This window comes from Gadus macrocephalus, chromosome 21 (genome assembly GCF_031168955.1).
Source record: "Gadus macrocephalus chromosome 21, ASM3116895v1".
Taxonomy (NCBI): Eukaryota; Metazoa; Chordata; class Actinopteri; order Gadiformes; family Gadidae; genus Gadus; species Gadus macrocephalus.
In genome coordinates, this window is record NC_082402.1 from 14,180,810 (window position 1) to 14,196,600 (window position 15,791).

At 41.6% G+C, this 15,791-nt stretch overlaps 1 protein-coding gene and 1 long non-coding RNA gene across 8 annotated transcripts in view; one reads left to right on the forward strand and one right to left on the reverse strand.

The window, feature by feature from the left end:
• adgrg6 (adhesion G protein-coupled receptor G6) overlaps positions 1–15,164 on the forward strand; it is a 38,998-nt gene extending 23,834 nt beyond the window's left edge. For 5 of the 7 annotated variants that reach the window (XM_060042537.1, XM_060042538.1, XM_060042540.1 and 2 more), the window contains 8 exons: positions 346–473; positions 1,343–1,611; positions 2,037–2,148; positions 2,610–2,760; positions 3,244–3,376; positions 3,928–4,029; positions 5,659–5,814; positions 12,418–15,164. In XM_060042537.1, coding sequence (XP_059898520.1) covers positions 346–473; positions 1,343–1,611; positions 2,037–2,148; positions 2,610–2,760; positions 3,244–3,376; positions 3,928–4,029; positions 5,659–5,814; positions 12,418–12,629 — 1,263 coding nt within the window. In that variant the 3' untranslated portion in view covers positions 12,630–15,164. Of the gene's footprint in view, positions 1–345; positions 474–1,342; positions 1,612–2,036; positions 2,149–2,609; positions 2,761–3,243; positions 3,377–3,927; positions 4,030–5,658; positions 5,815–6,399; positions 6,442–7,580; positions 7,625–12,417 lie in introns of all 7 variants that reach the window. The other 2 variants (XR_009523829.1, XM_060042541.1) reach the window with 2 other exon arrangements.
• On the reverse strand, positions 12,068–12,526 carry LOC132450441 (uncharacterized). Its single transcript, XR_009523837.1, has 2 exons — positions 12,412–12,526; positions 12,068–12,176 (listed from the first exon to the last, which is right to left on the reverse strand). It is a non-coding gene; the product is annotated as an uncharacterized LOC132450441 (long non-coding RNA).
• Positions 15,165–15,791: the final 627 nt, after the last annotated feature.

Genomic DNA, 15,791 nt, shown 5'->3' on the forward strand with positions numbered 1-15,791 from the left:
TGAGAGCATCCAAATTGTACATATCCTTTTAATTATTCCGTTGCCCGTAGCAATGGGGCTGGAATCACCAATATCCAGATACAAGTTAATTATTTTTCAATTATGTTCAAATCAAACTATAGAACCTAGACAATGCAAGACAGTACAGCCAGCCATGGTTGAAGATGGGACTATAAGCTTCTCTCAATCTGTGCACCAACCAACGTCCGCCAATAAATCCTACAGTCATCAATCAGTCAGTCAATCAACATCCATTATTATCTTTCCATGACTCTCTTTCTTTCTGGGTTCCTCTCGTCCCTTCTCCCTGTGGTCTCTCTCTCTCCCCTCTGTTCTCGGGGACAGGACATCTCCGGAGCCGCACCCCAGATCGACCAGAGGAACACCAAGATCCTGACCTTCATCACCTACATCGGCTGCGGCGTGTCGGCCATCTTCTCAGCGGCCACCCTGCTCACCTACCTCGCCTTCGAGTGAGAATCCATTCATAATAGACGGACACAACTTTATCAATCCCCTTGGGGGGAAACAAGGTTCCGCCTGTGTAGGAGGAGTTAAATCCCTAATGAGACCAACCTGGAAGAAATGTAATGAGAGGGGCAGCCAAAAGGGTTTGGGTTCAAATCCCGATGTCTGCTGTTTACCCGTAGGCCTCCTTAGCAAGATGCCCTAACCCTACCTACTCATCAATGACATGTTGCATACAACCCCAATTTCAATAAAGTTGGGATGTTGTGTAAAACGTAAATAACAGAATACAATGATTTGCAAATCATCAATGCAGTTGAGACGTTGTGTAAAGCGTAGATAAAAAAAAGAATACAATGATTTGCAAATAATTGTAATTGTTCTGTTTTTTTTACGTTTTACACAACGTCAACAGTAATATCGATAATGTCATCATAAAATAAAATCGTAGAACTGATACGTTAATAAATACCAATAAAAAATGCTTGCCAGCCCGAACCTCTCCCTTTCTTTAAAAATATCTTACTATCGACACTCCCAGAACCACTCCACTCACACCACCCAGCCAGAAGAGCTACGCTAGATCATGCGCCATAGCTCTATGCCAGTAAAAGCGGACAGAACATTGTTCTTGAGTATTGGAATTCTGAAAGTTTCTCCTTCCTTCCTCCCTCTCTGTCTCTCTCTGTCTCTGGCTGTCTTTGTCTCTGTCTCTCTGTCTCTGTCTCTGTCTCTGTCTCTGTCTCTGTCTCTGTCTCTCTCTCTCTCTCTCTCTCTCTCTCTCTCTGTCTCTGTCTGTGTCTGTGTCTCTCTCTCTCTCTCTCTCTCTTCCTCCCTCTCTCTCTCTCTCTCTCTCACTCTCTCTCCCCTCTAGGAAGCTGCGTCGCGACTACCCTTCCAAGATCCTGATGAACCTCAGCACTTCCCTGTTGTTCCTCAACATGGTGTTCCTATTGGACGGCTGGCTCGCCAGCATGGACGCCGATTGGCTGTGCGTCTCGGTGGCCGTGTTCCTGCACTACTTCCTGCTGACCACCTTCACCTGGATGGGCCTGGAGTCCATCCACATGTACATCGCTCTGGTGAAGGTGTTCAACACGTACATACGCCGATACATCCTCAAGTTCTGCCTCGTGGGATGGGGTGAGTGTTCAGAATCACCAACAGATTCATCACAGTGTCAGCTTCTGTTCAGGATAGAAATAATCATCTAGAACGCAAACAAGGAACCACAACACCGCGTGACTAATAGATCGAAGACATATGAGAAAGAAATCTCTATTTATTGGGAGGGAAGTCTGTTTGATGTAGATCCGTTGTATGAAAGCTAGTTTAGCGCACACTGCACAAAAGAAAAGCAAACCAAAGTGGGTGGTGCACTGCAGTGGAGGCCTCGGCCTCAGATGGTGGACCTGTTGGGAAGGTTATACTGAGACTGTGTGTGTGTGTGTGTGTGTGTGTGTGTGTGTGTGTGTGTGTGTGTGTGTGTGTGTGTGTGTGTGTGTGTGTGTGTGTGTGTGTGTGTGTGTGTGTGTGTGTGTGTGTGTGTGTGGGCGGGCGGGCCCCAGGTCTTCCGGCGGTGCTGGTGAGCGTGGTGGTGGCAGTGGACAGGAAGTCGTACGGCAGGCAGGAGTACGGCAGAGGAAGTCCAGGAGAGGAGACGCAGGGGTCCTCAGAGTTGTACGTCATCAGCTGAACACTGTATTGATAACATATTCTGTTGTATTTTGCCCAAATTATGATATCAAATTATGAATCTTAAAACATGAATTAGGCAATTATGCTATGAGGCTAACGATATGTAATCATTGTTACAAGTTTGTTAATGGAAATGTTCACGTTTGCCTTCGTTTGGATATGTGTGTTTGTTCCACTGTATTGATGAATGTGTGCGCTGTCTTCTGTGTGTATATGAATGGGTGTATATTTGATGTGTGTGCGTGCATCGGCTTTTATGCGGTTGTATACTTCTGCTTGTGTCTGCTCTCTGTGTGTGTGTCTGTCTGATGTGTGTGTGTGTGTGTGTCTGACGTATGTGTTTGTGTGTGTGTGTGTCTGATGTGTGTGTGTGTGTGTGTGTGTGTATGTGTGTGTTTGTGTGTGTGTATTTGACGTTTTCGTCCGTGTGTGTGTGTGTGTAGCTGCTGGATCCAGAGCCCGGTGGTGTTCTACATCACGTGCGTGGGCTACTTCTGCCTGGTGTTCCTGATGAACGTGGCCATGTTTGTGGTCGTCATGCAGCAGATCTGCGGCCGCAACGGCAAGCGCAGCAACCGCACGCTGAGGGAGGAGGTAGGCGGCACCGTCACCTGGTTCACAACACACCATCCCCTGGTTCAAAACACACTGTCACCTGGTTCACAGCGCACGTCACCTGGTTCACAACACACCGTCACCTGGTTCCCAACACACGGTCACCTGGTTCACAACGCACCGTCACCTGGTTCCCAACACACCGTCACCTGGTTCACAACACACCATCACCTGGTTCCCAACACACACCTGGTTATTTACCACGTCTCCTGCACCATCCGGGCTCACAACACACCACAGATAGCATCGCACACGCATTTCCTGAGTGCTTGCCCATTGGAATCCAATTGAACAGCTGTTGTGATTATCTGGGCTCAGCATTAGCTCAGGGCTATCAGTGAGGCGAGGGCCATCATGGGGGACTTGCCTTGAAGCAGCGCAGACATTTTGAAGTGAGCGTTCAGTGAAGGTGTGTGTGTGTGTGTGTGTTCCTCCCTTGTCTTCTTGGTGGTGTTGTCCCAGGTTCTGCGTAACCTGCGGAGCGTCATCAGCCTGACCTTCCTGCTTGGTATGACCTGGGGCTTCGCGCTGTTCGCCTGGGGCCCCGTCAACGTGGCCTTCATGTACCTTTTCGCCATCTTCAACTCTCTACAAGGTAACAGCAGCTGCTGCTGGCTGGCTTTGGAGCGCAGGGACATGGAGATAATTAGTTACTTGTTCATTTAACAAATTATCTTAATTAGTTTGCAAGCTGACTAACTTGACAGGCAGTTTGTGTTGTTTACATTTGTATTTATTCACTTATAGCTACTTTGTAATTTATACTTAACACTTTATAATCTATTATTTATATTGTTTATACCGTCTGTTTTGTTTGCCCTGTTTTATCTGTTTGTCTTTACTTTAGCATTTACTTTAGCAGTTACTTAAGTCTATTTTGGTTATCATTAGTACTTTGTATTTTCATTGTATTGTATTTTATCCTGTGTTTTCCACTGCTTCTGGGCTGACAAAATAATTTCAAGTTATTATCTATCTATCTATCTTTGTAGTGTTAAAGATAATTGAGTTACTTTCTTCTTGGATTTAATTCTTTCTCGTTATGTCACCCCCCACGCTCTTCCATCTCCTTCTCTCGCACTCTTTTCCTCGTACCTCTTCCATCTTTCTCAATTCTACCGTGTCTCTGCTGTCTCTCTCTTTCAGGTCTGTTCATCTTTGTGTTCCACTGCGCACTCAAAGAAAACGTCCAGAAGCAATGGAGAAGATACCTCTGCTGTGGCAAACTCAGACTGGCAGACAACTCAGGTAATCTGTCTGTCTATCTGTCTGTTCGTCCATCTGTCTGTTTGTCCGTCTGACATTGCAGGTGAACTGTTCTTTCACAAGCGTTTCTCACCATCAGTTCCTCCCATCGGAATGTGAAACAACAGGAACAAACACATAACAACACACATAACACGCAAATAAAATACCAAACATTTATTAAAAAGTAAGACCAAAGCATTCTTGCTAGCTCTGCAACTAATGAAAGACTGCGGTTAGCTGCTTGTCCGGGTCTGATTAGCCAGCATATGAGTTGTACCGCGGCCAATTCATAAGAACCCAGCCCACCCCACGCCGATCCCTCCGAATGCTCCTGAAGCTCGTCTGCTGCTCTGAACTGTTTTTCAAGACATCACCAGGATTCAAGATGAACGCTGTCCAAAAGAGAATTGGATTGTTGGATCAACCCACTAGCACGCTAACCCTGTTACGCCAATACGCCTAGCAACCAAGGTTTGATTCCCACCGTTGGCACTATGCTACGTGTCGTTCCCTACCTCTCTCATCAAAGGTACACGTTTCTCTTTACTGTCAGGCGGATAAGACAAAGGAATATGGAGATATAAAGAACCGGGCCCGATACAATACTGTAACAATACTGAACCTGGAGGTTAACCTTCAGCCAGATAAATATGTTATTAGAGATAGGAATGAGGAATGATGGGTAATCCACACACACTGAGCCGGGCTGCGGGCAGGAACAGGCTTTACCCATTGTAGGGAGCCAGGGAGAAACATTTAGATTATTATTAAATATTTGTACTATTTTAAACTGTTCGAAAGTAGGCAGGATGACTACTGGAAGGAAGCAGGGAGGAGTGCGTAACATAAGTTTGGAGGGAAGGAAGGTAGGAAGGAGATAGGAAAGGATGGAAAGGAGGATAGAGGGAAAGAAAGGAAGAAAGGAAGAAAGGGGAGAGGAAACTGAAAGCGATTAGGATAAAATAAAGAACGAAGGGTAAAATAAAGAAAGAAGGAGAAAAATGAAAGGAATGAAGGATTAAGTTTGAGAGTGGGATAGCAGCCGATGGGTAGAAGAAAGGATAGACGGTAAAGGATGGAGGGAGGAGGTGGGAGGAGAACAGGAGACCCTCTCTGAGCTTGCTTTAGTGTGGGAAGAACACACACACGCACACCCGCGCACACACACTTACCTCCTGCAGGGCCTCTGAAAGATCTCTCAACAGGAAGGTCAGAAGTTCAAATCCCAGGCTGCCTCGGGTTATTTACCATCTTGAATAATCACAGTGGAATCAAATGTACTTTATCAGGCTCGAGTCTCTTTACCAAAGCACCTGGACTGGGGCAGATCCTGGGGACCTCCGTAGGAGGCTGTGGTTGTACTGGATAGCTCCCAGTGTCTACCAGTAGGACACTGTGTTTGAACTTCCGCATACAGTCAGCATACATTATACTCTAAATTCCACTGTATGTATTTTCTAAATAAATATAATATATAAATGGTGTAACTGTAACTGTTACCATTAATATGATTGTGTGTGTTTATATTTATGTGTTTCTATGCCTGTGTGTGTGTGTATTTCTGTGTGTGTGTGTGTGCGTGCGTGTGTGTGTGTGTCTCTGCCTTTGTGTGTGTATGTGCTCCTCCAGACTGGAGTAAGACGCCCACTAACAACACAAAGAAAGTGAGCTCGGAGAACCTGGGGAAGTCTCTGTCCTCCAGCTCCTTCAGCTCCACCACTGCCACCTGGACCTCCAAGGCCAAGGCAACCCTCTACCCCTTCAACAAGAGACACAGCAACACAGGTACACACACACACACACACACACACACAAACACACACAGAGACACACACACACACACACACACACACACACACACACACACACACACACACACACTCTTAACCCTTAAAAAGAGACACGCAGCACAGGTATAGCACACAAACACCTAACACAGACAGACACACACAAATAACACTTTAACAAATGACACAGCAACACAGGTATAACACACAAACACCATACACAGACAGACACACACAAATAACACTTCAACAAATGACACAGCAACACACGTATAACACGCACACACAGACATACAAACACAACACACACCCTTAGCCCTTTAACAAGAGACACAATAACACAGGTATAAAACACACACACACACACACACACACACACACAGACCCTGTACCCCGTCAACAACAGAACAAGAAACACATGCATGCACACACAACCACACTCACACACATATCGTTAAAACATGCTGCATGAACAGGGTGCAGATGTAAAGTGTTGATGCGCATTCCTTTCGTATATACAACTCAGCCTCTCTACCTTCTATCTCACGGTTTCTCTATGTATCTACCTCTGTTTGGTGTGTAGAGAGCTCTTCCATCCAATAGCAGGAGCGGAGGTCCACAAGAGGTAAAGCTGATTGGCCGATTGACTTCTTGCTTCCGACGCCATTTGATCTGGCCCTGTTTCCCCAAACACGTATGGTCTCAGCCAATCGTATGATCAACAATTCAACTTAACTGTGCAAGTCACTTCGAAAAGTGGTTTAAAAGTAGTCGGATTTCCAACTTTGTTGACATGGGCGGCAAACAACTGTTTGGGAAAGCAAGTTATGATCTGAGTGATGTGATTGGCTGGTTGCTGTGATGTCACATACCACTATGCTGCCAACCTGGGGTACTCTGGGTGGGAGGAGTCCCATTTACTCTCATTGGTTTTATAATAACTACTGGCTCCGCCCGCCCAGGCGACTCTGGGTTGCCCAGCACAGCACCACCCCCCACCAGACGCACATAAGCTAAGAATGGCTGAATAGTTCATCCTTAACCTGTGACTTTTATTTAATCGTCCTTAAACACAACATAACAGCCCTAATGTCTTGTTTGAAATTTGACTTGAATCAAAACGATAACAACTGTGTGCCTATTGGAATTAACACAATTGGTGAGCACCACTGTGTTGTAAACAAGCTGACTACTATCTGACCATCTTCAAGCAGAGTGAGACTTGATCTAAATCCAGACACTTCTATGGTTGTAATCCACATCTTGATTCGGATTGTAATCGATAGAAAAAGCAGTGGACATGATTGATGCTTTAAACGTAATGCCTGGAAGTTAATTGGTTTACAGTGAACATTAACGTCGCCATGCCAATGTCACCTGTCCTCCAAATGACACGTGGTACATAGGGCCTTAAAAAAAAGTTGCATCTTTTCCTTGGCCCGCCAGAAAGAACTTATTTGCTCCTCATTCAATTCTCAATTTTATAGGCCGCTTTGGTAAAGAGCTGTCTGTCTTTAATGTATTTTTCCATGTGTCACCTGGAAAGGGGTTTAAATGGGTCTGGTGTTCCCATCGTGCTTTAATCAATGGGTTTCATTGTCGTGTTACGATTATGAACACATTGTTTCCTCAGAAACAGCACTAAGTCACGAGACTAGTACAATAAAATGTTCCTTATGAAAAAAAAAATAATCACTTTTAATCACTTTAATATACAAATGATAGTATCAAAACAAAGAAATTGTTTTGATGTTGTGCTTTCAGAGTTGTAATTTCCTGGACGAGCTCAAAGGTGACCTGTTTCCCAGGTGAGAGGGCCGCAGAAGAGAGTACCTTTTAGTTACCAAGAACATTGAATTTTCCCTACAGGTAGGGTTGAGAGTGCATTTCAATTGAGTGGTCATGTTTTCTCCAAAGATTTGGAAGGTTTCCCTGCCTAACTTACCAAAAGGAATCATTCAATCATTTTATCTAAAGTACAAGGTGTACCTAGATAAATCTTGAACAAAAAGACTAAAATAACATTTTAGAATGTTTTATAGATTGTTTCCGAAACATTCAACCAATAACTTAAGTTACTTAAGATACAGTAGTAAAGCTTAAGTTACTGGGAGGAGTATGAATGTGTCCTCAGGTCATATCAGGGGAGGGAGTTTGATCATTTGTTCCTTGGTTTTGGACGATGTGCACAATTTTAGTTTGATCATTAGCGAGGGGGTCTGCAAACACCCAAGGCCCAGGGCTGGCCTCAAGACCCTGCAGACGGATACTATTGATTTGGCTCAACTTTTTACAGCATCGAGCCTGAGTGTATAGATACCCCATTTTACAATAAAGAGCAAACTATTAAAAGGTACTTGGATGAAATAGTGGGACAATAAACATTTCACCAAGATAACAGACTAAATAATCCTTGAGGAAATAACAAAACCTTTGAATAGTAATCTTTAGGCTATAAAATAGTACCTCTGACCAATGGCTTGAGAAATAATAATCTCAAAGCAATACAATTTGTACTGTAGGCTGATGAATTGAGAGACGGAGATGGATACAATTTATTGCTTAAATTGTCAATCGATTGGCGTATTTTATTGCATCACATGGCAATTTTTTGAGAGTTATTGCGTATAAAAAAGAAAGAAAACTTTATTTCCTGCCATCTTAATCACAGAAAACTACATTATAGCCATTGGCTATTAGGTAAAAACTGTATTTTATGCTATTGTTTACTATTACCCTTTAACCCTTGAACCCTTCATAACTGACGTATGAAGCATAAAGAAAAAACAGGCATAGATAAAATGAATCAACTCTCTACCCACCAGAGAGTTGGCTATACTCTCTAGTGCAGGGGTCTTCAACGTTTTCCAGGCCGAGGACACCCAAACTGATGGAGAGATGGAGTGGGGACCCCCTACTTATATATTGTATAAAATTGTGTTTTATATTAAACTGGTCCTATCATGCCATGTATAAATGTACCTTGTTATTTTGCATTCAATACTAAGATATTCAAATAATTCACAGGTTCATATATTCATGTTTTTATTTTAAACCTGTGCAAGGTACAGTGAGAAGGGTGGCCATGCCACTGCCATTCCTAACATAATAAACGGATACCTGCCAAGATCAACAATGTCTGTCAATTGCATGTAATCAGGCATAAAAGCTATTCAAATTGACATTTTTAAAACATAAATGTGTAAACTAAAATTTGTGATGCTTGTTAGTGTAATTTTTTTGCCTGATTCACGTCTTTCATAGCACTCTGCAAGTAGTCCGGTAACTTATCAACCCCAGCATGTCAGGTTGCTCAGCGACCTCAACGTCATTGGCGGACTATTTCTCTGCTGATCGCTTATTTTCCCAATAATAACCGGCGTTCTGTACATTATCCCTTACATAACAGCACTCTCTCTCTCCCAACAGTCTTGGCTGCGCACTCTCATCCAAATAGGTATTGTTTGCGGCGGAGGAGGGGGTAGACATAAAGACCGGACGAGAAACTGACGTTGTGCTGTCCTTAATTGAAGGAGCAGGCAGAGAAAAGCTCTCTCCTGCTGGGCTTTCATTAAAATCAAATACATAAAAATGTCGCCGCCGGTCCAGATGTGTCAGCTGTGCGCGAGAGACATACGAACGTACTCTTACCACTTTTGTAAATGCCATATATACAGTACATTCGGATCGCATGATTCGAATAGATCTATTCTGATTAGAAATCGGATCAGAAGTGTCAATGTAAACATGGCTAGTGGTTTGGATTCATGTTAATGTGTATTCAAAACATTTCGATATGTGGAAAAAATTGCAGCATGGGAATATAAAAAAAAATTCTAATCAACCAAAACTTTCGCGACCCCCCTGCAGTACCTCCGCGGACCCCCTGTTGAAGACCTCTGCTCTAGTGGGTATAGGCTACTACAAACTGTACATTTATTTTGGAACCACAACCTGTATTTATATTTAAATATATGTTTGTATAACTGAAAATCAATCCTCACGTTACCTTTCATTTTCTTTTTACATCAAATTAAGTTTTGGTTTGCTTTTAAATTATGGTTTCGGCTGGTAGAGGTTGCAGAGTTTATTTGGGGAAAAGTAAAGGTAATATTACAGCATTGACTGCCAGTTAATGCTAAAACTGTACTATCTAGCTGCTAGATGCATGTGCAGAAGTTAATACGGCTGTCATGCATTACAGCATGACAGCACGTGACAAATTGGTTACTCAATATTGAAGGGATATGGATCCCTTCTTCCCACCTATATATATGCAATATAAGGCCTTTTTGCATTATAATGTAAAACATGTCTGCTTTTCATTTTGTCTTTTATAAATGTTGTTATCTTAATGCTTACCTTACTTGCAGCTACTGAATTCCTAGAAATAATAAATCTACAATCCTGTACTGTACAGACAAAAAATATATTTATTTATTTTATGCTACAACAATACAATTAAAACATTTAATTATTGCTATTACTTATTTACACAATGTGATATTATGGAATACCTTGTTGAATCAAAGCTAGTATTGGTTTCTATTGGCAACCAATACTAGTTAACATTGGTCAGAAACCCTTAAAACGGAACAACAAAATAATATCAACCAAAATATCAATCAATATTATCATTATTATTGGGCGATAAGGGCGAAACTCACATTCTAATGCTAGCGCTAACATCTAGCGTCATGCACCTAGCGTGTAGCGTCTAGCCTCTCCCGTTGTCGAGCTGAGGGGAAAACATCTTGAGCTGCAATCCCTTGGCAGCCAAGCACGCAATAATTGGAACAGCCTCACCGTTGTCTTAGCGAATCTGGAATGCGCATTTTTGAACAAACTTGATCTTTGGATCATGTGGAAAATTAAATCCAAACACGACTTCTTTTTGCAATTCATCTTTGTTTTTGGCCTGGCCCGTATTGTCTGGGTTTGGCTTGGCCCAGGCATGGCGAGGCTAGTGCCTGTGGAAAGAGGGTACCACACCAACTGTCCCTGTAAAAATAGGATTACTAAATATATGAATTGATTTGAGGTTCTCATCTGTTGAGGAATTTTCATGTCGAGACGATCGGTAATAGGTCTTGTGTGTCTAAGTCACAGGCTTTGACGCGGCCTCACTACGTGTCCGCTCACTATCCATTGACTTTATGCCATAAGCAGCTGTGATCAATCCCAAGCAACAGGCTATCAATGAAAATAGAAAGTACTCGATTTTGGCTTGTTTTTGGCTTGTTAACCAAAGCTTGAAGTACCTCATAGCTATCCATTGTGCCAATATTTGGCTACATGACTATATTTACCATGATAAGTAAAAACTTAAATATGTTCTATTTTTTTCATTTCAGAAAAAACATCAGATATTTTGATAAAATTTGGACCACCAAACTACAACTATCCCAGTTTTTCATTTCAGAAAAGTGGTCATGTTACCGTGGAATTCTGTGGGATGAGACCTCCGTTCATTCTCCACATCAGGGGTCAAGGGTCAGAGGTCAGAAGGTGAAGTCAGAGAAGGTGTAGGGACAGGATGTCTATAAAAGGAAACCATTTCTCTAATCTTGATTATACATTCCGGCTTCAATAACCTCTACCCCAATGACACCATTACAGTAAGGAGCTAGTAAAAAATTGTTTGGCACGTTGTATTATTATTATTATTATTCAGGTAGTAGTACTATGTGGACGAAATCCACAACAGATCTTTGAAAGTGTTTTTCATTTATTTGAAAAAAATGACCAAAGCTTAGAAAATTCTGCAAAACAATGAAACGTTCCAGAAAAACAAGGAAACATAAAAAGGTAGAAGCCATAATATTTGCCCGAAAATAAATCCAACATTATCATAGCATGCTAAAACCCAAGTCGCTGTATTCATTAGAAATGGTGCGGTCCAAACTGTACAAAATACTATAAATCACACTTGCTATGGAATATCTGGTGGCACAAAACAGTATTTTTCTTGGGCTGAAGTCCTGAAAATATTGTTGATGCATTCCGTTAAAGTAAAGACTATTTTCCTAACATGAACACCAGGAAATGTGTTATTTTTGAAGTGTAGAGTTCCCAGAAAGAAGAGGATTGTGGGAGTTGCTGTTTTATGTTTCTGACGAGGCTGCATGCTAAGCTACCACTACTATAATATCTTGTACAAAGAAGCACTTTCAGATTTTCGTTCAAGAAGATCCAAACACACCATTAGAAGGTCTCACCTCATTGTTTTGTTGTTGTTTTTTCGATTGAAAGAAACAAGACAACCCTTATGCATCCATGCAAAGTCACGCACAAAGTCACACAAAGGAGCCTTGTACCTGATTTGGTACCGAAGGCGGATTGCACACGTCGGCACAAAATCTAAAGTGAGATGTTTTTTGTGTGTTGGTATTTCTGCATGAGGTGATTTTTCAGCTTGTCATTTAAAAGTTGCCATGTTTTTATATTGCAAGTTGTAGAGTATAACGCGTCTCTCTCTCTCCCTCTCCCTCTCCCTCTCCCTCTCCCTCTCTCTCTCTCTCTCTCTCTCTCTCTCTCTCTCTCTCTCCGCTTCTCTCCTTCTCTCTCTGTCTCTCCTGTCTCCTCTCTTGCGGACTACCAGGTAAAGGTTTCTACAACCAGGCTAGCCCCAAGTGTGCGTCCTCCTGCTCCTCATCCTCCGAGCCGGAGACATCCCCCTCGTCCTCCTCCAACTCCATCCTGCCCGTCAGCCAGATGATAGACAAGGTCAAAGGTTACTGCTCTACTCGCTCAGACAACTTCTACAAGAACATCATCCTGTCTGACAGCTTCAGCAACAGCACCAAGTTCTGAAGCTTTTGCAAGACTCTCTCCCTCTCCCTCTCCCTCTCCCTCTCTCTCTCTCTCTCTCTCTCTCTCCCTCTCCCTCTCCCTCTCTCTCTCTCTCTCTCTCTCTCTCTCTCTCTCTCTCTCTCTCATTCTCTGACCTTGTTTAATCCTGTGTACCAATCCTGAGGTTCCGCAAAACAGTCTCAGAATGTGCAGCTCAAATTGTTTTGTTTTTTTCATCAACCGTTTTGTTGGCGGCATATTCATGAAAGTTCTGGAATGTCAAGCACCTCTTGCTTCCCATTGGCTGACACAGCCAGCAAGCAATTTTGATATATTTGATATTTGCCATGTTTTTATATTTTTCCCCTACAGTTCAGACTCCGGCCCTGGTAGTTTTTTGCGGTGTGACAATCAAAATGTCTTACGTTTTGACTTACTGAGTTCACCTGAATCCAAGAAAAAATACCAAAACTAAACATTAGGCATATAAAGTTGTATTTGGACCTGGCCCTGCTTCAAATATGTATTATTTCGGCAAGCATCTATCTTTAGTTGTAGTGAATACGGACAACATAATCTCAGATCAGTGGCAGTCCTATTGTGTTATAGCAGAACTTCTGGGGGAGAAGGCACAGAGCCTGGGCCAAATCAAGGGGCAAAGATACACCTTTTTTCCTGTTTCATAACCGAAATATTCTATTGAAGAAAACTCAGATTGCAGCAACATGATTGGTCGATACAAATATAAAGTATATATATATAGTATATAAAGTACAGAAAGTGACACGCCCGTAGTCACAGATATGACCTTTTCTGCCATCAGACTTAACATTAATCTAAAATCTGATTTGAGAGACTAGGGACAATGTAACACGACTTCCAATATGTTCATATGTGTCAATTTAGAGAATACAAAGAATTATATTTGAAACATACATATTCTGTAACTTTAAGTGGTGGGAACATAGTTGTGCGGTGAATAAACATATTCACTACGGAAAAACCTCAGACGTGGACAGCCCATGGCCTCATCTCTCTGATGTTCTCCAACCAATTCTCCCTGAAACTCTGGTTCGGAACCCCTGTAGTGATTTCTCACAACTGGAGGTTGTCATGAATACTTCAGCCTTACCCTGAACCTCAGCTTTACCCAGGCTTCACCTCACAGAGGAATTTCTTGAGCAACTTTCAGATTTGACCTTCCTAGTCACCAGCTCTTAGTGAGGGTCATCAGATTGGATGCAGTTCAACATTATTAATTTATTTTACATTTGAATTACTTCCTTCATTGAATAATGCAATAGTTGCCACCCATGCCATTTAACAGCGCTAAACGTAACCCCCGACAGACTATCTCAATACAGTGTCATTGTTATGTAAAAATGAGCCTTATATATCAAGCACAATCTGTTGATGCAATCCTTCCCAGACTTTAAGTGACTTACCTGGGATTTAAACGGACCATAAAGTTAATGTTATGTTTGTCGGTAAAGGATATTTAAAAAGTATTTCCGATCGCATAAAGTTTTTCTTGGAATCCACTGTTGTTCTCTATTATCCCCATTGGTGGTCAGTTGGGGCGGGGCGCTGTTCAGGCTGCTTTCAGAGAAGAAACCAGCGGGGAAATAAATGACAGATAAGATAGATAAGTAGTTTGCTAATCACTCAAATGTTTTTCATTATTTTCCCTCTATCTAAATACTGTGAGGTTTAATGTCAAAACTGGTCATGTGCAAAGCCACAATTTGTGTAAATATCTTATTTTAAGTGTCTTCTTTCTTCATTACCTTATATGTGCCTGGATGGTTGCTGCCGTTTTTTTACATTTCCATTTATAATACAATGTGATGCAGTAGAGCAGTGGATGGGTCTTCTGCCAGCTTTAGAGCGAGCCCAAAGGTTCACTGCTAGCCAAATGTATGTCCCTAGCACCGCCATTTTTGGTATTTTGTGGTTTGTGTTTTTTTTTGCTAGCAAGTGCATTCTGCTCTATTATACACATCCATTGTAGCTAGTATTTTTTTCACAAAGGGAAGTAATATTATACTTTTTTATTTTATTTCTCAAACATACTTGACTGTCCTACAGATTTCCATACACATGACTACTGATAATCTTTGTAGAAACACGATGTCGTTCTTTGGTCCAACTTTACTTTCTTTGTTGTTAATGTTTCTGTTTTGTCCATCACAATATCACTCTGTTACATAAGATATAAGGTATTTTTCATTGATTCAAATATTTTGAAGCAAATCATTCGTCATTCACAGTTTCCCGCTCTATGAATCACAATTGTAGATGGAGAAAATAAATGTATATCTTCAGTGTTTAATTAAATGTGTTTTGTTGTTTGTTTTGTTGCTTCATAAAACAGGGACAATAATTATAATTATTTGAAAAAGGCTCCTTTTTTTAACAAATGTTCATCAGTTATTTGCTTTATATGCTATACTCTGTAAAAATGATATCCGAAAAGTGCTTTCTTTCTTTACCGTAAAAATCTTGATATGTTTGTGAAACTGTTTTTGGAAGCTATAAAGGAGTCATGTCATGGTTGCTGTGCTCTCCTTTTTATTGACTTGTTTTTGTTTTGAATATCAATGATCTAATAACTAAAGACTGAGCTAAGCCAGAGGGAAAGCCATCAAGCTTGTTACACGGACCCAGATCAGACGGGCAGAGGGACTGATTTATACCAGACTCCCATTGCATGCCAATTATATTGTGCAGAAAATATGTTATACATTATTATTACTAAGTTAATAAAGTGAGTTAGGACACCTTCTTCCCCTTTTGAGACTTCAAAAAAAGTATCTTAGTATAACAGTTAAATTGAAAGCATGAAGCGATGCATTTATATTTTTGGAAAGAGAAAACAACCTCTTTTGATGAGTGAAAGTTTTTTAATGTTTGTTTATGTTGCCGTCCGGCCACCCACTTGCTGCTCGCGACCCACAGTTTAAAAAAAACAGAGTCTGTTCCTATTCATATGGGGATTATAAATATGAATTTAATATACTATTACGTTAAATGCCAGGACATTTATAAAGTAATCCTCTAAATGAGGTACTTGGACGGAGAACCACCTGTCAGCCGTCATGGAGGCTCTGTTGTGCAGAGCTCAGGGTATTCGTACAGCTCACCAGACCCACTCTGGCTTGGCCTGGGTTCACTTGTCATCCT